This window comes from Colletotrichum navitas, assembly GCF_030913465.1.
Source record: "Colletotrichum navitas strain CBS 125086 chromosome Unknown LY79scaffold_224, whole genome shotgun sequence".
NCBI lineage: Eukaryota > Fungi > Ascomycota > Sordariomycetes > Glomerellales > Glomerellaceae > Colletotrichum > Colletotrichum navitas.
In genome coordinates this window covers 14,401-32,868 of record NW_026850770.1, presented here as the reverse complement: position 1 = coordinate 32,868, position 18,468 = coordinate 14,401, and the positions used below count along the sequence as shown (strand labels likewise).

The 18,468-nt window shown below is 56.1% G+C and overlaps 7 protein-coding genes and 1 non-coding gene across 8 annotated transcripts; 2 read left to right on the top strand and 6 right to left on the bottom strand.

Moving 5' to 3' along the window:
* Positions 1-835: 835 nt before the first annotated feature.
* Positions 836-1,217, bottom strand: LY79DRAFT_573793 (uncharacterized protein). Its single transcript, XM_060559507.1, has one exon. The coding sequence runs from the start codon at positions 1,204-1,206 to the stop codon at positions 859-861; it is 348 nt and encodes a 115-aa protein (XP_060406900.1). The 5' UTR covers positions 1,207-1,217; the 3' UTR covers positions 836-858.
* Positions 1,218-2,572: 1,355 nt separating this feature from the next.
* On the top strand, positions 2,573-3,559 carry LY79DRAFT_530691 (amidohydrolase; the record flags this gene model as incomplete). The annotated part of the gene is made up of 1 exon (XM_060556197.1): positions 2,573-3,559. One exon carries the CDS (start codon positions 2,573-2,575, stop codon positions 3,557-3,559), a length of 987 nt encoding a protein of 328 aa, XP_060406899.1.
* Positions 3,560-6,214: 2,655 nt separating this feature from the next.
* LY79DRAFT_t285 lies at positions 6,215-6,298 on the bottom strand. Its single transcript has one exon. It is a non-coding gene; the product is annotated as a tRNA-Thr (tRNA).
* A 302-nt stretch (positions 6,299-6,600) lies between these two features.
* On the top strand, positions 6,601-7,763 carry LY79DRAFT_573786 (uncharacterized protein). The gene has a single exon (XM_060559506.1). It carries the CDS (start codon positions 6,751-6,753, stop codon positions 7,309-7,311), a length of 561 nt encoding a protein of 186 aa, XP_060406898.1. The 5' UTR covers positions 6,601-6,750; the 3' UTR covers positions 7,312-7,763.
* A 1,401-nt stretch (positions 7,764-9,164) lies between these two features.
* LY79DRAFT_169923 (fungal-specific transcription factor domain-containing protein) lies at positions 9,165-12,425 on the bottom strand. Its single transcript, XM_060551208.1, has 8 exons — positions 12,172-12,425; positions 11,665-11,735; positions 11,193-11,592; positions 11,017-11,098; positions 10,461-10,937; positions 10,080-10,392; positions 9,679-9,998; positions 9,165-9,590 (listed from the first exon to the last, which is right to left on the bottom strand). The coding sequence occupies exons 1-8, from the start codon at positions 12,232-12,234 to the stop codon at positions 9,274-9,276; spliced, it is 2,043 nt and encodes a 680-aa protein (XP_060406897.1). The 5' UTR covers positions 12,235-12,425; the 3' UTR covers positions 9,165-9,273.
* A 1,797-nt stretch (positions 12,426-14,222) lies between these two features.
* Positions 14,223-15,313, bottom strand: LY79DRAFT_573774 (uncharacterized protein). Its single transcript, XM_060559505.1, has 3 exons — positions 15,050-15,313; positions 14,730-14,965; positions 14,223-14,647 (listed from the first exon to the last, which is right to left on the bottom strand). Exons 1-3 carry the CDS (start codon positions 15,203-15,205, stop codon positions 14,557-14,559), a joined length of 483 nt encoding a protein of 160 aa, XP_060406896.1. The 5' UTR covers positions 15,206-15,313; the 3' UTR covers positions 14,223-14,556.
* Positions 15,314-15,316: 3 nt separating this feature from the next.
* LY79DRAFT_573771 (uncharacterized protein) lies at positions 15,317-16,626 on the bottom strand. The gene has a single exon (XM_060559504.1). It carries the CDS (start codon positions 16,264-16,266, stop codon positions 15,796-15,798), a length of 471 nt encoding a protein of 156 aa, XP_060406895.1. The 5' UTR covers positions 16,267-16,626; the 3' UTR covers positions 15,317-15,795.
* A 57-nt stretch (positions 16,627-16,683) lies between these two features.
* On the bottom strand, positions 16,684-17,696 carry LY79DRAFT_573770 (uncharacterized protein; the record flags this gene model as incomplete). Its single annotated transcript, XM_060559503.1, has 2 exons — positions 16,684-17,270; positions 17,417-17,696. The coding sequence occupies 2 exons, from the start codon at positions 17,691-17,693 to the stop codon at positions 16,963-16,965; spliced, it is 585 nt and encodes a 194-aa protein (XP_060406894.1). The 3' UTR covers positions 16,684-16,962.
* Between the last annotated feature and the right edge of the window lie 772 nt (positions 17,697-18,468).

Genomic DNA, 18,468 nt, shown 5'->3' with positions numbered 1-18,468 from the left:
CTTACTGAACTATATTAGGAATAATGTTCCTTTAACCTACTAGGTCTACATAGGACTTTAGGGTAATTACCTATTGTCCTGTGATAATATACTACTAATATTCTTAGTCTTTTATAAATTAATATACTAGTGTTTATCTTAGTAGTAATAGTGTCTATTAAGAATAAAGTTAGTATATACTAAATATATATTTAAATAAAGCTAAGAATATATAAGTATAACTAGTATTATAAAGCTTCTAGATGTCTATATATAATAAGTTAGTGCCCTATATATATATTATATAAGTAAAGAACAAAGGTTATACTAGAGAAGACCTAGCTATAGTTTAAGTTAAGAATAGGTCCTATATTAAATTAGTATATACCTTATTATAACTTAATAAAGATTATATATATACTTACTATAATAGTAACTAAAGTTACTAGGATTATTAGTATTAGAGATACTAGGGTTTATATAGTTAGTAGATATCTAAAATATTATTAGTATATACTAAGAATATAATAAGAATAAATTAAGAAAATACTTTACTATTACTATTACTATTACTGTTACTACTACTATATAAGTTAGTAATAGTTTAAAGAAAAAAAAAAAGAGAAAAAGAAATTTACTAAGCTAAAGCTTAGTATATACTAAGAGTAAGTTAACACTAAGCCTAGAGTAGATATATAAATAAAGTTATATAATAGGCACTAGCGCTTAATTAAAAATTCTTTACTGTGCGTACAGCGCAACTGCCTTCTATTTTCGCACATATCAACTTTACATAACTCTATAGGTCCCTTGCTAATACCCCTGCCCTAACTTTTCAGCCCCACAACGGATACCCCCCCCCAAAGCTGGAATACCCCCCTACCAACTGTTCTCCCGTACTCCCTCTTCCGGGACGACGGAGAACGTCTCCCAGGTACGCGGGGAGGGAGGGGAGAGGTGTGAGCGGCGCAGTCCCTCCACGGGGTACAATACAAGACGGGATGCAGCTTGGGCCCTGGTTCTGTTCGACCCCGCGATTTCGTTCGGTGGTTCGATCGCGCGGGAAGAGGGATCTCGTGCAGAGGAGTGTGGGGGAACGGAATGGGATGGGTTCAGAGCAGAGGAAAACATCGGACGTTGACCGAACGGGAGAGGAGGAGAGGAGAGAGCAGCAGCGTCTGTTCTTGGGTGGGTGAAGGGGGGGGAATCAGACGAGGCCCTATCCATCCCTGGAAGCTTCTTAGTAAGATGAGCATCCCCATCCTCCATCTCCACATTCACTCGGGAGTTCCGTGTATTCAGCCTAGGTCCTGTCGTCAAGTGCCGCGCCGCGCCGCGCCGCGCCGGGATTGGCCGTGACAGGCAAACAAGTGCGTGTAAGCCGGCACAAACAAGTACTACTAAGTATTCTTCAGCGCGAAGACTGCAGGAGGGTGTGCGTGTAGGCCGTATAGGGCACGGTAGCATCGTTCTGATTCGTGCTACATTCCCGGATCGTTTCCGGCCGTAGTCCCCGGGGACAATGTGCCTCAACTCACAACAGACCACTCGCTCTCGCTCATCAGTCTCCATCTCTCTCACTGCATACGGCCGGCTCTGCCCAGCTCTTGGTCGTCCTCCTCTCGGTCAACTTCCGGACAAAGTCTCTTTCTCGCACGGGCCCCTGACTCGTGGCTAGCAGCGGACTGAAGCAAACCCGGGGGCACTGCCGCGGGCCAATAACCCGAGTTCCCTGGACTTCAATCATGATTCCTCTCCACTCCCAAACCCGGCCTGCCGCCGTCGGGCAGGTTCCATACCAAGAGTTCCCGGAGGTGCTGCTGGGGATGGTCAATGGCATGTACGAGTATGTATGTGCAGCGCTGGTTGTGCAAACCGCGCATCACCACCGCAGCCGACCTCGACATACAGCCACCGCCGACTAACCATATACCCAGGTCGGCCATCCTCCGAGCACGCGGCCCCCAAACCCAGACGTTGAACTCTGCCCCGACTCGGCCCTGCATCTCTATCTCCTCCACTTGCTGCTACTAATCCTGCTGCTACTCCTGCAGCTACGTCTTGCATCGCCCGCTGGAGATAGAATGCAGGCGGATCTGGACCTGGGCCCTTTCGAGTATGCTGCACCGCAATGATCCACACAATGAGCCGGGTCTTGGGCGGCGGATTCTCGTCGAGCGCAATGGGCCGGCTTCCATATGTACAGGCGGACCACCACCACCACCACCATCGCCGCTATCGCACATCTCTGCTGCTAATGCTACTGCCCGGCGTTGCGTATAACAGGTCCCCCACGGCACCGGTCTTGACGCCAGTCTGTCCTCTCGAGGAGAAGTATTCATCCCTTCCATGTCTCCCGTCCAGGCGGCCGACTACCACCACCTCGCGCCCAGAACATCGACGGCACCAACAAGAACAACAACGACGACAACGACAACGACGACAAGTCCGCGGCCTTGACCTCTTTTCCACCGCCAGGCCCTTTTCCAGCCTCACTCACAGGGCCGTCTCCGCTCTCGAAACGCTCCCCGAGAGGCGGCGCATGCTCCAGGCGCATCCGTCCTTCCTGCTCCATCACCTCAAGGCCGCCGCCATGGCGCTCATCCATCCCCTCATCGCCCCCTCTTCGACCAGGCACGACGAGAAGCTCGTGCCCAGAGTGTCCGTCACCGCCACCGCCGCTGCCGCCGCCGCCACGTGGCGAAGGGCGACGCTGCCGGAGCGGATCCCCCGCGGCGCATGGGACTCGCACATGCACGTCGTCAACCCTGGCGCGTACCCGCTGGCCAAGGAGGCCATCTACTGCCCCAAGACGCACCGGCTCGACCAGGCCCTCTCGTTCGAGGCCTCGGTCGGCATCGACAACATGGTGCTCGTGCAGCCGTCCATCTACGGCAACGACAACGCGTGCCTCCTCGACGCCCTGCGCGCCCTCGGCCCCCGCCGCGGCCGGGCGGTCGTGGCCTTCGAGCCCGGCACCGTGCCCGAGAGCACCCGCAGGGAGTGGCACAGGCTCGGCGTGCGGGGCGTCCGCATCAACCTGTCGTCGGTCGGCCGGTCGCTCGACGCCGCGGAGCTCGGCGAGCTGCTGCGCCGGTACGCCGAGGACTGCCGGCCCCTGGACTGGGTGATCCAGCTGTACGTGCCGATGGCCATGATGGAGCTGCTGGAGCCCGTCGTGCCGACGCTCGGCGGCGTCCGCGTCTGCGTCGACCACCTCGGCCACCCCTCGGTCGGGGACATGGCGGCGTCGGGCGACCCCTACGACATGAGGGGCTTCGCGTCCCTGGCGAGGCTGCTGCAGGCCGGCAGCACCTACGTCAAGCTGTCGGCGCCGTACCGGCTGAGCTCGAGGGCCGACCACGGCGACCTGGAGCCCATCGCGCGCGAGGTCCTGCGCCTGCGCGGCGGGGACCGCGTCGTCTTCGCGACCGACTGGCCGCACACGAGGTTCGAGGGCCTCGACATCCGGCCCTGGATGGAGACGGTCCTCGGCTGGTGCGGCAGCGACGACGTCCTGGTCGACAGGCTCTTCAGGGGCAACGCGGAGGAGTTGTGGAATACCCGTGGCGGAACATGACGCGTGTCTTGCGACAGCCTCGATCTTTTCATCTTTTTCTTTCTTTCTTTCTTTTTTTTTCGTCTTCTTTTCAGCGTGACGATTTATGACTATAATTGAGATACGTAGCCAAGGGCGGTCCCCCGCAAGGGTCGCAAAGACTACATGATAATACGGAATCGCAGTATGGAAATCTATGAGCACAACATAACCCGTCTTGATACTTTCCAAGTGACATGGCCACCACCACTACCACCATCACCACTCCCCTCCCATTCATGGGGGGAGGGCCATGCCGAAAAAAAGCTCTGTCGATCTATCAGCCAAATGTTGCAAAACACGCCTGTCACTGTGGAGCCGAGCCGAGCCGGCGTTGGCTTATTTATGGCACCGCACCCGTTTCGGTCTTGGACCGAGATTCGCAGGCCAAACGGAGCGGTTGATGCGCGCAGCAGCCATTGGCCCAAGCTATTCGGTTCTCGGTCAGATGCCGAACGGGAGGAGCGAGAAGGGAAGGACAAAAAAAGAAGCTTGGGTACGCATGCGTCTCGGAGCGGGCATTAATGGCGATCCCATGCCCGTGGCTCCGTGACTCCATGGAATTCAGGACAACTGGTGCTACCATAGACGGCTTCATGATGTGACCGGCATGTTTTTGCGCATGCGGTCTGTTGCGGAGGTGATGATTCTTTATATCCAACCATAGGTACATGGGCAGACGTCTGTTCGAGTTTGTAGTTACAGCAGCCTGATATATAGCCTCCCAAGAGGGTTTGGCGCGCGTCGGTTCTACGGCAGCATGGCCCTTCGTTCATCACCACTGCAAAGTTTACGTCTGTTGAGTCGTGATGCCGGAGATTTGATAAGTCGGCATTTGGCCGTCTCGACTACCCAGACAAGCTTTGAGGAGCCGCCCATGTCGAGTGCCCGCCACGCAACGCTGTTATCCTATCAACTGTAGAAGATGAGTCATGGCTGTATGATATATATACCTTGTCCAGGCTTGATGTGGAAACACAAATCTTCTGCACTCGCAGAAGACTGGATCGACCGCATACATTTTGCGGATCTCGAGTGATATATGACTCGGCGCGGTGTTGTTCGACGCTCGGAGGTGGTACTCACTCCGTCGACAACGGCCTCGCCATGCACGCGGATAACGAGTTTCGAGGCCCGTCTGGTCACGGATGACGTCCGGGACTACGTGTCACAAAAAGAAATAAAAACAAAAAAAACCGCCAAAGGTCTGCGCAGACTTTTCGAATTGCCAACTTTGATAACGCCGGGCTCCTCTCTTTCCCAGCCAGGGTATATGGGCATGGGGCCGGCTACTTTAAACGACTCAAGCACTTCGGCAGCAGGCAATATCCCGCACGCGCGAGGCCAACCCCCTTCACAAAGTTCAACGGTACTTGTCCGTAGTAAGTAAGCGAACCCCCGGACTTTGACGCGGCGTCGGAACATGTTTGCCACGGAGGGAGAGGGAGAGCTGTGACACCCGTCCCTCCCCTGCTGGCTTCCGGCCTCCAGGCGCGAGAGGCCACTCATCACTCATGATGGGTTGGTTGCCTCATGATGATGCTCTCGGTTCTTGGCGGTTGATTTTTCGCAACATGTCGGCTTGAGTCACATCTCACCACACCATCCTGCCGATTCTCCGCAGACCAGGTTGCAGAATGCGTCCCGCACCGGCTGCCCCGTTGCCTTGCAGGTCCCCTACCGCCCTCACGCCTACGCTCGCTTGATAACGCAGACCACGTCCTCGTGACCCGACATACGAACGTGCCGCACCCCGGGTCTACAGCGGGCGCATCGCCAGCAGCCATCTGCAATACCCTGGGTCTGCACGTGGAGCCAGGGCCGGGCAAGCAAGGTGGTCTTCAAGTCGAGATGCTGCGCCTCGGTCGAGGGCGGGGCCACTGAGACGCTGAAGGCGGTGACAGGTTACACAAGACGCCGTCCAGACTTCAAGATTGCGACTGTTCGGGTTTTCACTGGTCACTGGGTGGGCGCATTGCCAAGGACTTACTTGATAGCGGCGGCGGGGGGTTCAAGTTACAGCACTACGTGTGCGATGCTTGAGACAGACAACGCGGCTTCGCAGGACAGAACATGTCCGACAAGGTGGGACGAGACTTGTACCACTGGCCAGCGAGTGTGACTATGCATACACCCATGCACACAGAGTAGAGTGTCTGGTCGTCTCCTGTCCAAAACAAGTACTGGAACATGATGATTCCGCAAGCGCCTGCTGAACGAGGTAGGATGCGCCCGGTTTATACGGTATACAGTATGATAGGCGGCCGCTGACATGGAGGATATATCCGTGCGCAGTATGTATGTGCATCAATGTATGTATGTATATATGTATGTATATAAAAGAATCATTGTATAGAGAGCGTGCCAATACAGGTCGCAGACATTTGGACGCCTAATGACTAGTTCTAGTTAGGTAGTGAACTAGATAGACGTCTGTAACAAAACAATAGAAACGCCTACTACCTATTACAACTTAAAATACGCCCAGGCAACAAAGTAGAAGAACAACTCACAGCTTTCCAACATACAAGGACACATTCTGACAGTAGATATAGGTGGCCTCATCCATGTCCGTGACTACTTGGAGAGATGTATGTGGTTGACGAATATAAAAATGTGTGCAAACCGCAAAAGGCATGCCCCCCCACGGGATTGAACCGTGGACCTTCGCATAATTTGCAGGTGTACGAGTGCGACGCTCTACCACTGAGCTAGAGGGGCTGCGGGCTTACAAGTGCTTAGGTAAAGGGTTGCAAAGTTACGGTCTATGTTTCTCTCTGTAGAATACATGGAATCGTTTCCTCGTCTTTTAATCACAACCAAACACTCCGAATCCGCAGCATCATGGTCATCTACTGTATCGTATCGTTCTCGTCCTCTACAGACTTGCATAACGCCCCCTCTTCCCTTCCCATCACAATGTACCGGGTAGTATACATACAGACAAATCTCTTATATTCGCGCCAATCCCTCGAATCGTCCGCCTCGGCCCTTGTCCGCAAACTCGAGCAAAAAGGATTAATAAAAAAAAGAAGAAGCAAAGAAAAAAAAAAAAAAAAAAACTAACCGTACCTCGGCCAGTCCCCGGTGTGCTGGCGGACCGGGGGTCCCCGTCAGCCACTTACATCCACGGACGACTTCCCCAGCCTCGGAGGAGGACGAGGAAGGGAGGGATGGAGGGGAGGACAGCGTTACCCGCCAACGGGCGTCGGTTCAAGTCCCACTGGCGATCTATCCATTCATCATCCATCCATCCTATCCATTTTCACATCATGATGGGTCTGCTTTTGGGAGGGTTATCCTCTGCAGAGGGTTTTTTTTTATGCCTCATGTTTCTCCTCCATTGTAGCGAGACTATTAGCGAGCGCTACCATATTCCTCTTCAAAGTTTTCTCCTACAGATTGTTCATTTCGCTAGGCTCAATCCTTTCCCACAAATCTTCCCCTGCCCGGCATCGTTTCCCCCCTCTTCCCGACTCAGGATCTGGATGAGGGTAGATGACGAGACCGGGACCCCGAGAGGAAAACGGCTTCGTGGTAGACGTGCCCCCCACCGCCAAACAAAAGGTGTCGGAAGGCCCATCCGATTGCGCCGTCGGCATCGGATCCGCCGTCATCCACAAACATTACGCGTGGGGAATCAGAAAGAAACAACAAGAAGAAAATCACTCAGCAACTCCCCCTACCGGCACGGTCTTCCCAATACGCACAGCCGCAGCTCTTCGGTGTTCTAACATGATGATATCCATCCCCATCCCTCCCCATCCTATCCCATCCCTCTCCCGCGATCTGTTATCCACACCCTCCCGCCGTCAGCGCTCTCTTGGCATCGCCATCGTGCCCAAGGCACATGTAACCTCCGGACGCATCTTGCATATCTGCGCTAGTCCCCCCACGTTTTCTAACAAAAGTCCAGACTCGTCCATTCCCCCCTCCCTCTTTCGCCTCTCTCTCGCCGATCCCCGAAGCGCGCGAGTCTAGTCTAGTCGTGGGACCTCTCTCTCACTCCTTCCATACACACACACACACACACTCGTCCACATCGGAAGTTGACCGAAGCCGCGAACCGACTTGGAATGCCGCCCAACCCGGAGAAGACGGTGTGTGTGTGTGTGTGTGTGTGTGTGTGTGTGTGTGTGTAATATCACATACGCCCGCAGAACCTCACGGTGCCCCTTCCGCGGACCACTCATGACGCCGCCCATCGAACACTGACTGCCCTGCCCTGCAACCCTCCCTCCCCTCGCCCTCTCTCCCTCTTTTCTGTCTCATTCTCTCGCCCCCATCCCCTCCCAATTCACACCAACTGCGGCTGCTGCGGTCCCTCCGGAGCATCCAGTCCCCCCTCCAAAGGGATCGGAACATGCCCGAGTAGAGGCATCCCACCGGTATGACAGGTACAACAATGCAACTCCGCAACGAGGCAAGCCCGTGAGTCGAGTATATCACGTCCCCCAAACCCGCTCCGGCCTAGCGAATGGGGAGATACCAGGTGTCTCTCTCTCTCTCTCCCTTCGTCCTGCCACTGACTGGTCCTCGCGTCTTCGCTCCGAGCAGAAAATGCTGACCAACGCCGAGGTCAAACCCCCAAGGTCGCACAGCGCATGCCTAAGGATGAGACAAGGAAACAACACTGAATGAAACAGAGCAGCGCCCTCCCCCGGCGGCGTCCTTTGGTTCAAGATGATGACGGGCGGCCTTGCCAGGCGCGCGGGTTTTAGGACCCTCCCCGTCGCCATCAGTCTGGGTCTCACCATCCATGTCCTGCCTCTATACTTGGACTGATTTGCTTCATGTCCACGTGCTATGCGTGGGCATGGTGGAGGGAGTCGGCTCGTGACGCCACCTAACTCTTTTACAAAAATAGCCGTGCAATACGTATCGTCGTTTTTTAATAAAATCTAGATACTTCTTCAGTACACCTGGCCGAGTTCACCAAGACGCTTCGCTAGCTACACCTCTAGTCGCTCGACAATGCAGCGGCGGCGATAACAACGCCCTCCCGTCTGCCCGGCCTCCCTCTCCATCCCCTGCGATGCGGTCAGCCGCTCCGGCATCCAACGCCGCATCGCCCAGCATCCGGTTCGTCGTCGTTCGTGAAAGACCCGCCTGAGGCTCGATACGTTCGCCGGCGTGGCAGGGCCTGTCGCCGACTTCACACCTAGCGAGGCGGTCGAGACCGACATGATCCACGATGCGGCCTTCTCCTCCTCATGCTCTGTTCCACCAGCCGCACGTGCTGCGCAAGGAGAGTGCTGACTGTGCCGTACGCTTCACGATGTTTGCAACAACGCTCCGGGAGTGGATCTTGAAGTGGTGACCCGCACTCCACATGAACGTCGGGAGCATGCTTGTCTTGGGCGGGATCAACGGCCTCTCCACGGCTTTGCCGACGACCGACGAGTCGGGGCGAAGGTCTCGAAAGCGTACGCTGACGGGATCGCCATCTGGGTATGTAGTTGACGCCGTTCGATAGCATCGAGACTAGGAGGCAGGGCGTCAACGCGTGGATGGCGTGCTGGCGTCCTGAGAGGGACGTGAGCGAGGCCGGTGGTCTACCTAATGACAAGCAGCATGACGTTCACATTCTATAGTCAGGTGGTGGTGCGTTTGTTCACGTCGGCTCAGACAGGCCGCGACGTCAGCAGTCTACAGCGCCTTCAGAGCCGACGCGGAAGAGAGTACGTCGCGCTTCTCTATTCGTCTATTGCGCCGACCCGGACGCTCAACGGCTCTATCGATGACATGGTCTGTACGACCTGCGGGTCCATGGCGAAGGCCTCGGGCCCGAGGGTGTCGACGAAGGGGAAGTTGTAGAGCTGCTGCTCGGGTGAACTGGTGGCCTCGGGGCCGAGCGAGGCGGATGCGGACGGCGCCTCGACTGGCCGGGGCTGCGGGATACCGTAGGTGGCCATGGGTGGTGTCGGGGCTGTCTTTGGTAGCCCGAGGGCGCCGATGTTTATGCCCAGGCGGACGAGCTCGCGGGTGATGAGGTTCAGGGCACTGCTGATGACTGCAAGGCGTCAGTCGGGTTCAGTCGGCCCAGGCTTAACAGGAGCAACGGCGGCAGCAGCAATAGGCGATGGATGGCATTTACTCACCTGGGTTGATGCGCTTCACGGACGCGAGGATGCGAACGCAGTACTCTAGCCGGCGTAGCGCCTGGGCGTTCTCGACGCTGGACTGGACCTGAAGCAGGAAGATGGAGGCGGCAATGTACACGCTGTATGAGAGGGACAGGACGCAGTGGCTGATGCCGAAAGATCGGCAGAACAGGTCGAAGATGGCTATGATGCCCGTCGCAGACGCCACGCACTCGCCCAGGTACCTCTGTACCGGCTGCAGGTTCTCGGCGCTGTCTCCGCTGTGCCGGGAGAGCATGGGGCGGTAGAGGAGGATCTTGAATGTGCGGTAGAGGACGCTGACCGAGCGTCAGCGGGGCACATATTGACCGAGAAAAAAAGAGGGGGGGGGACAGGGACGAGGAGGGGTAGGTGCTTACTTCAGTGTAATAATGTGAGAGGGGGGGGCTAGCGCAGGAAGCGCCGTGGCCTCGATCTTGAGGAAAGGCGGCAGCTCATCCCACCACTGCTGCAGGGCCACCTCTTGCTTGGCGAGGCAGTCTTGCATCTCGGCCTGGCTGTTAGGGCGGACGGGGTCGTACATGTGGACGAGGATCTCGTTGAAGACGGTGGAGAGCCGGCACATCTGCGTGAAGCAGGAGGTGGAATGGGCCGCCGCGGGCGGGTACTTCCAGCCGCCCTCGGGGACGACGCCGAATGGGGTCCAGGATTCGTTCTCGGACGAGTCGTCGACTAAATACCAACGTCGTTAGTCTCGGAGAGTGATTGGTCAACGGCCGGAATGTACGGTTGAGACCTACACATGATCTGGGGCGGCGACACGGACGTCTGCTGGAGCGACGGCGAGCGTCCGAGGTATAGACTGATCATCTTATCCCAGAAGTAGCAGCTCCAGAAGAGTCGGTGGCGGATCTCGACGTCCTCGTCCGCCAGCTGCACCGAGCCGGGGTACCTTTGGCCGTCGACGCAGATACCCAGGTGGTCGATGATGCGGAAGGCGAGTCCGCTGTAGGTCCAGGCCTGGGCGCTGTTGCCGACGCTGCACTCCTGGGCGCTGAGCAGCAGCAGAGTCTGGACGGTGGGGATAGAGCAGATGCCCTTGCTGAGCTCCTCAAAGACCATGCTGCGGGCGTGCTTGCCAAAGAGGGCGCCGCCGTCGTAGAACTCGTCCAACTTGTCCTTGGTTGCGGGGTCACTGCGTCCCCAGCGGATGGAGTGTGATAATACCGCGTTCATGAGGGTGTGAGAGTAATAGGGTCCCAATGTCTGCATGTCGCCTGGGCAAAGGTAAGGTATGTATGGGTTAGCCATGGACCCAAAAAAGCCGTCGGTGAGGAGGGGCCAGTGAGAGCTCACGGGTGAATGCGGGTCTGTAGATGAAGTTGAACAAGGGCTGAATCCAGCACCAGTGGACATTCAACAAGTATTGGAAGGGTTCCTGGCGGAAGGCGGACGTCAGCTTACGAAGAGGTTCACTCACTCTGGCGTTGGACAGCAATGGGTAGGCAGGTAGGGAGGGAGGGAGGGCGTACCGGGATATCGGACATGTTCTCGAGGGCTCGCTGCTGCCAGGCGTTTGCGACCAGCCTCTCACGCCTATGCATGGCGTGGTCTGATGTCGACTGCTGGTCCCGCAAGCCGGAGGGCCGGTCGCTGGGCAGGTTGAAGAAGCTCGTGGCGCCGTGGTAGGTGATGGCGCCCTTGTCGTCGACCTTGAGGCCCTTGAAGCTCTCGTTGACGGACTCTTCGTCCTGCGATTCGAAGTGATGCGGGTCCGTCATGGGCGACTGGCCGGCCGACGGGCCGACGCTGGGCGACGAGGTCCGCGACGGTTCGGAGGGGCCCGGGGCGTGAGCCCTCGCGGTAGCCAGCTGGGCCTCGAGCTCCTTGACGCGGTGCTCCAAGCGTGACGTGTACGACAGGGTCGGGTTGCTTTTTAGCCGACACTTAGCGTCTTCCTTTGAGACACGGACTACGGGCGAGATGAGACGGGATAGGACTCACAGCTTGTAGACGCATTCATCAGCGCGGGCGGCACAGCGGTTGCAGGTCGGCTGCTCTCCGCCGCATTTCACCTGCCGAGTATCAAGTCAGTCCATCGTCGACCATCACAACTGTCAATCCGTCCGTCGTCGGTCGGTGCGGGACCCAAAGCCCGATTCCGTAGGTGCCGGGAGCCATCAATCCGTCCCCCCCCCCCCCCCCCCCCGCCGCTCCCCCTCCTTGACCACCGGATATGATGTCCGCTCCCGTAAACCTTCCGGGTCCGGAGACACGTTAGGTAGAATCATCAAACGAAGAGCGCCCGCTACGGAGGCCGTCGGCGGTGCCGGGTGGTACAGGGGGGGGCGGGACGTCACAACTTTGTGGCACGGCCGCGGGGAAAAGGCGCAGGAATTTAAGCGCACGCAGAGGGAGGGGGGTGGGAGAGGGAGAGAGACAACATGAAAATAAAAAGGACACAAAAGAAAAAAGAAGGAAAAAAAGAAGAAAAGGAAGATGAAGACATACCTTGCGTCGGCGGCATGGTTCGCACGAGAAGGCGCTCTTCTTGATTGCCCTCGTTGAGGACATGGTGATCTCCCATGGGGTGGTTTTTCTTAGTTTCTTGTCCTCACGCTTTTCGGGGCCCTTTTTTTGTCTCCCTTTCTTTTTCTTCCACAGTTGTCCGTTTCTCTGCTTCTGTCTCTCGGTCTCCCTCCCTTTTCTTCCCACAGTTGTGGTGGGGAAAAAAACTAGAAAATAGCGAAATCGGCGGCCGGGGCGAGAAAGGCTGGCTAGCTGCGACGTTACCTTTCGCCGCTCTTACGTCGTCTTGGTTGGGCGAATGGATGGATGGATGGATGGGGTGGACGGGCTGGTCGGTCGGTAGGTTGGATGGTTAGGCATTGTCCGGGGTTGTTTGTTATGTGAGGATTCAATCATCCAGTCAATCAGTCAATCGATCCATCAAAACATGGAGGTTTTGAGAAAACATTCCCGACTCATTCTGAGCGTTGACTTGTTGCCTCTTGACTCTTTCTCTCTTTCCCACTCGTCCCTTCCTCCTGGAGGGCCCCGTCCCTGCCTCCCTGTCTCTTTTCCTCCCTTCCTTCCTTCCTTCTCTTTCGTTCTTTCCTTGCTGGCACGACAGCTTCGACCCGGTCGGAAGTCGCGGGCAACTCCTGCCGTCTCCACTTGCCTCTGCCTTTTGCCTTTGCCTGCCCCGGTGCTCCTTCTCTTTCTCTGCCTCTTTTCGGCGCTATTGACGACGTGTGACGCGCCTGAGACGTCCCACGAGCGAGCTGGGACCCATATAAATGATACATCGGCCAATCGAAATCAATTACTAGGATCCACACGCCCCGCTTGGCGCCCAAATCGTTAGCGGCTTTCCCCGATGAGTCCCGAGGATCGCCCCGCTGTCGGTGGAGGTGGGGCACACACCGAAGCTCGAGGTGTGCCGCTCACCGAAGTTAGGTAATCGGCACCCCACTTGTGCCTTATTCTCACACTCACTCACTCACTCTCTCACTCACACTCGCTCTCACTCAACCTCACTCTCAGTTTCACTCTAAATCTCACTCACTGTCCGCCCTCAGTCGTTGTCTTCACATCATGCGCCCGTCATACCTCGCTCTCATCACCCACACTCGCTGGCTCATTCTCACACATTAATGACACCCATACATCTATCTGTCTAAGTGCTTCCACCCTATGACCTGCATTCACTTTGCCGGACCCTTGAATGGAGCCAACTCCATGTACTCAATCCTCGTAGAGCACACCACGGCCGACCACGCCGCTCTGCTGCAGGAGGTCCGTCCCGAACGAGATTGGTCTTGTGGCAGTTCTGGGGCGGTGGTAGATTGATATAAACGTGCCGTATACAACCTTCCGGCCCCCCCTCCCATCGTCTGCATTACCATGTCTTGCCATCATCCCGACGTCTTCACTTAGGAGCGTCGATACGTACTCTAGACCCGATGTACGACTAATAAGCCAATTGTCACAGGCTTGATGGATCATTATTATCGTTTGTTTATTTATTTACTTTTGATTATTATCAGTATTATCAAAAAAACAAAACGACTTTCACCACCAGTTATTACGAGGTCCTTTGGTGTCCTGAGTGAGTCCCGAGGTACTGCATAGTGTCCATCGCACTACGGCCGAGTCCTCCCAGACACTACTGACCCAAACCCTGCCCCTCCAGCCTGATGCTCTGGGTCTGCAAAGTTAGACAGGCCGCTGAGGCCGGCTGCGTTCTCGTCGCCACGGCCGCAACCTTCTTCGACATAGGCCTCGCTCATGAGCTCTACGCGGCGTTCGAGCGTAAGCTGGACGACCGTGGCGGGAACCCCGACGACGGCTGTGGCGGTGGCGCCGGGGGACTTTCACTTGCAGCCGCCGCAGCACATCAGGAAGATCGGGAACCTTAGCATCTTCGTCGTATCGGGGCTGCTCAGGGCCATCGTCTTCGCCGCGGCGCTGCTCCTGCCGTTGGCGGTGGAGTACCGCAAGCAGAAACAACTGCAAATTCAAGGTTAGTGAGAGAGAGAGAGAGAGAGAGAGAGAGAGAGTGAGTGAGAGTGAGAGAGAAGAGGCGAGAAAACTAGCCAACACATCAGTAGCTAGGTATCAGAGAATGCGGCACGGAGCCGAGGTGCCGGTGTGTGATTAAATGCTTCTTGATTAATGGTATCTTTCGCTGATGGGTATCACATGCGTCTTTTCCCCCTTTTCTTTGTAAAATCAACAAGGAGGGTCCCTTCCCACCCCGGACCGCAGGGCCAGAACCGCGGGCCCCCGAATCCCGAACCGTGACAAACGCCGTGCCGATAAGACCGTTAAACTATCAGTGGGGGGTTTTTTTTTTTTCTACAACTCCGCCCTCGAATGCGCCGGTCGCTGGGATTAGACCTGCACCATCGGCTCATTCTCGTGGGGCGTCCTGTCGTTGGTGAACTCGAACCAGGCGCGCGCGAGGAGTCCAAACTCGGATAGCCTGCGAGGGAGGGGAGCGCGAATTGTCAGCAAAACATGTCCCTGGAAGAGAAGGCGCGAGAATATCAAAGGAGAGAACTCACATCATGACACCAAGCAGGAGCGCCAGCGCGGCCTCATACTGGATATACGGATACGAGTAGTAGCCGTTGGACTTCTTGGACTCGATCTGGATGACGAGGAGGATCCAGCAGATGGTCGTCCCCAGCGAGAAGCACAGCTCCATGCCGAAGTGGAAGTGCTTCGGTATGCCCCCGCGATACAACACCCTCTTGCGGCAAATCACGGCGGCGACGGACCATATTAATACCAAACAGGACTGCAAAGAAAAAAGAAAAGAAAGAGAGACGTCAGTAACGATATCACCCACGACGTTAGACTCGTGTAGACGGCGATAACTCACAATAGGGACGGTCAGCCACAGCGTGTAGAAGATGGGGTCCGCTGGGCTCGTCGAGCCGTCGAGGTACTTGCCCCGCCTCGAGACGTAGATGTTGATGTTCAGGAACAGCACGACGATGGGCACGAAGATGGCCATCTGCCGCAGGACGTAGTACATGTAGGTGCACCGCCGCCGCTTCCTGTTGAAGCGGTCCGTCTCGGGCGAGCAGGGGCCGTCGCCGCCGGGCCGGCGTCGGCCGGGCTGGCCGTACCAGTGTTGCTGCCGTGCGGGCGCGCCGTGCGTCGTCGACGACGGCGCGGCGTCGTGGCCGGAGGGCGTGTAGTAGACCTGCGTGTTGCCGTGGCCGTTGGCGTACATCTGTCCCCCGGGCGGGTGGTGATATCCCTGGCTGTAGGGCGGCGCCGAGTAGCCTGGATGGCTGTATGCGCCGTTGTGGAGGGACATGGCGGCGTCGGAGGGCTGTGAGTGCGGGTGCGTGTGTGCGGGTATGGCCTTCCGTTCCGTCTATTCCCCGTGCTAGTTTGATTGTCTTTTTTTCCCCCTTCCCTTTTCCTCTTTCCTCTTGGACCTTTTTCGAGGCGGTTTCGAGGGTCTACGGCGATAATTATTCAAGAAATGGTAGTGGCGATTCCCCACACAAAAGTCAACACTAGTCGCAGGCCGTTGATGGAGATTCAGGTACCAGGGCGAGTATGGGGGTGGAGGGTGTCCGGGGGTTTATCAAGAACCGTCCAGGGAGAGTAAAGTCAGGCCGGCCGGGGTGTGTCCGTGTGTGAATGTTTCGTATGTATATGTATGGATTGGGATGGACGGGACCAAGATACCAAAATCCCATACGTTTCCGAACGTGAATTCAGCGACCTTTTAGGCGATAGAGTGCTTGGTGAGAGAAGCCCAGGAATCGCCAAGCAAGGAGATCCGACAGCGCCTGACCATGTCATTCCGCCCTCCTGATACGACGGAGGAAAAAGAGAAGACAAAAACTCAAAAAAGCAGATGAGAGAATGAGAAACAGAGAGCAAAACAGAGGGCGGAAATGAATGAATGGGAGACAAGACAAAAGGAAGAGGGAAAAAAAAAGAGCTGAGGCCTGGCGCTTTCACTGGGCAGCTGGGCGGGCTGGGCAAGCTCCTGGGCAAAGTCTGGGCGAAAAAGGCGCCAGAGGCGAGAGATTTCGACAACGAGAAAGAGACAGAGAGGCACGAGAGTCTTGGCATTTCCCATTCTACTAGAGTCTTGAGAGGTCTCAAACGCTGCCTGCCAAGAGGCGCTATCAAGCTCTCTGACTCCAAAATGGGCCACAGAAGCCGCCTTGGCCCGCCTAGGCCTTGTAGGGGGGGATATTATGGATGTGCCGTAGGTTTTTGCGAGTCGTCTTGGCATCCCTCGTTTCTCCTGGGCACCGCAGGTCTTGGGTCTTGGGTCTTGGGAGGGTACAAAATAAAGTTATCTGGGGGGGGGGTTAGTAGTCAGAGCTTGCCGGAGGCAGAATGCCAAGAAAGCCCCTAAGCAAGATGAGCACCGGCGAGCAGCATATCGTTGCAATATTTGCCGACGGGGGGTGGAGGAGAAGACGGTGTGAGGGTTCGATGCGGCGTGCCTTTTGAACCCGACACATACATATCATATACATACAAGCACACACAAGCACACTGTTACTTTGCCAACGCCGGCATGGATGGCGATCAACAGCTGACGGCGAGCACAATGACAGGCAGCCCGCCCGTTTGGCCCAGGTAATTTGGCGTGCTGTGTTGGAGGGGGGGTGTTGCGCTTGTTACGCTTGGGGAGCCTGCTGTTGCAGCCAAACCTCTGCCAAGCAGGCTGCGGTGTGCCACAGATCCCACCAAGCAAAAACCCTCAGACTATCTATGATGGCTCGATGATTAGAACAAGGGAGCAGCAGCGCCGGCCTAGCCCTCGGCGCTCATTAGAGCTTTCTTGGGGGAGGACTCGGCAGTGGTGAAGCGGCGGCAGCACGAGCATTCCGCGCATGACGGTTGCCCGACGTTGGCGGCAGAGAGGAGGTTGGTTCCAGAGGGCCAAGGGGACATGGCATTCTGCTGTCTCGGGCGTGATTTGCTGTTCTGTCCGATCCGCTCTGCTGAAATGCCATGACATTTGGCATGGCGCCCTGTTTGACTCGGCGTGCCCGCAGAGTCCGTTGCCCGTCGCATCCCCGTTCCCCAACCGGCTTTTGTTTTTTCCTTCAGCTTCGAGTCTAACGTCATGGGCCTTGCGTTTGTGACACTCGAAGGGGGGGCGGGGGGCACAACGGTACGGGACGCGAAGGTCGCGAAGGATACGGCGAAGAGCGAAATTGCCATTTGGTAATTTTGGTTTGGGGGGGATGGATCATCCATTTACCACGTATATACGGATACGTATGTATTATGCTCTGGGCGAGGAACTTTTGGGGCGCAAACGGGGATCGACGAGCCCTGGGCGTCCCCAAGCGCAGCGTCCCATATGTATTCTGTGACAGTCTCTTCTCCTCGCTTATGGCTCCCTTTCCTCGCCTTACTGAAAGCATTCTTCCCCGGTGGCCTCCATCGTGATAAGCGGCCTTCCTTGTCTGCTCGTCTGCATCCGTCATGTAGCAGGGTTCATTCAGCCCGACCCCAAGTTGCGAGTGCCGAGACATGCTTGTCCGCGTGCAGACTGAGGTGCATTTTCACACCCTGAAGCTTCCTTGGTGACCTGACTTATCAATAAACGGGCGTTCGAGAAATACCAGTACCGTACGCACTCGTGAGATTCGTCGACCACTAGTGAGCCGGCTAACGGCAATAGGTATCGCGGCCACTATAAGAGGTATAGTGTGCTGGCAGAAACAGGGATCTATATATACCTATTTTCTTACGCAACGGTTGTGTACGTACTAAAAGCAGGCTGGCTAGTTGGCAACGAAGGGTAGATAGTCTGACCGCCTTCTATAGTAAGATTAGCGCCATGGAATTCCACTAGCTGCTATCAGTAAGACGCTAGCTATATACAGCTAGCCGGCTCACTAGTGGTCGACGAATCTCACGAGTGCGTACGGTAGCAGGTAGGGATATAGGTACCCGTCCACACATGCAGTCAGTGTAGAGGCGCATCTGCTCAAACACCAATCTCACCTGCTGCTGAATGGATCCAAAGCCCCCCCCCCCCCTCTCTCCTTCAGGTCACTTTTTCAGGGTCCATTTGGAGGAGGGCATGGGCGGCGGCGTGGGTGGTGGTGGTGATTGGCACTCGTGTCCCCTGCTTAGACCTTGGCGAATATCGACAAACGAGTCCAGAGACCCCAGAAGATGTTTTTACTTTGCACTGCCCAGACATTTTACCCCTTCTTACGCATTTCACAAGCTGTCTACTCCGTGAAATGTCGCTACTGTAGCACCGTGGCTTGGCGAGCTTGCCAAGCACCCACCGTCAAA

Bases quoted from the DNA above. Each gene is read 5' to 3' on its own strand.
- LY79DRAFT_573793 (XM_060559507.1), bottom strand. From the start codon at position 1,206: ATGGATAGGGCCTCGTCTGATTCCCCCCCCTTCACCCACCCAAGAACA.
- LY79DRAFT_573786 (XM_060559506.1), top strand. From the start codon at position 6,751: ATGGAGGGGAGGACAGCGTTACCCGCCAACGGGCGTCGGTTCAAGTCC.
- LY79DRAFT_169923 (XM_060551208.1), bottom strand. From the start codon at position 12,234: ATGTCCTCAACGAGGGCAATCAAGAAGAGCGCCTTCTCGTGCGAACCA. The intron at 11,099-11,192 runs GTACGCCCTCCC...GCCTTCCGCCAG, and splicing joins AGAACATGTCCGATATCCCG to GAACCCTTCCAATACTTGTT. The intron at 10,938-11,016 runs GTGAGCTCTCAC...ACCTTTGCCCAG, and splicing joins CTACAGACCCGCATTCACCC to GCGACATGCAGACATTGGGA.
- LY79DRAFT_573774 (XM_060559505.1), bottom strand. From the start codon at position 15,205: ATGTACTACGTCCTGCGGCAGATGGCCATCTTCGTGCCCATCGTCGTG. The intron at 14,966-15,049 runs GTGAGTTATCGC...TTTTCTTTGCAG, and splicing joins TGTGGCTGACCGTCCCTATT to TCCTGTTTGGTATTAATATG. The intron at 14,648-14,729 runs GTGAGTTCTCTC...CCTCCCTCGCAG, and splicing joins CTCCTGCTTGGTGTCATGAT to GCTATCCGAGTTTGGACTCC.
- LY79DRAFT_573771 (XM_060559504.1), bottom strand. From the start codon at position 16,266: ATGCCAAGACTCTCGTGCCTCTCTGTCTCTTTCTCGTTGTCGAAATCT.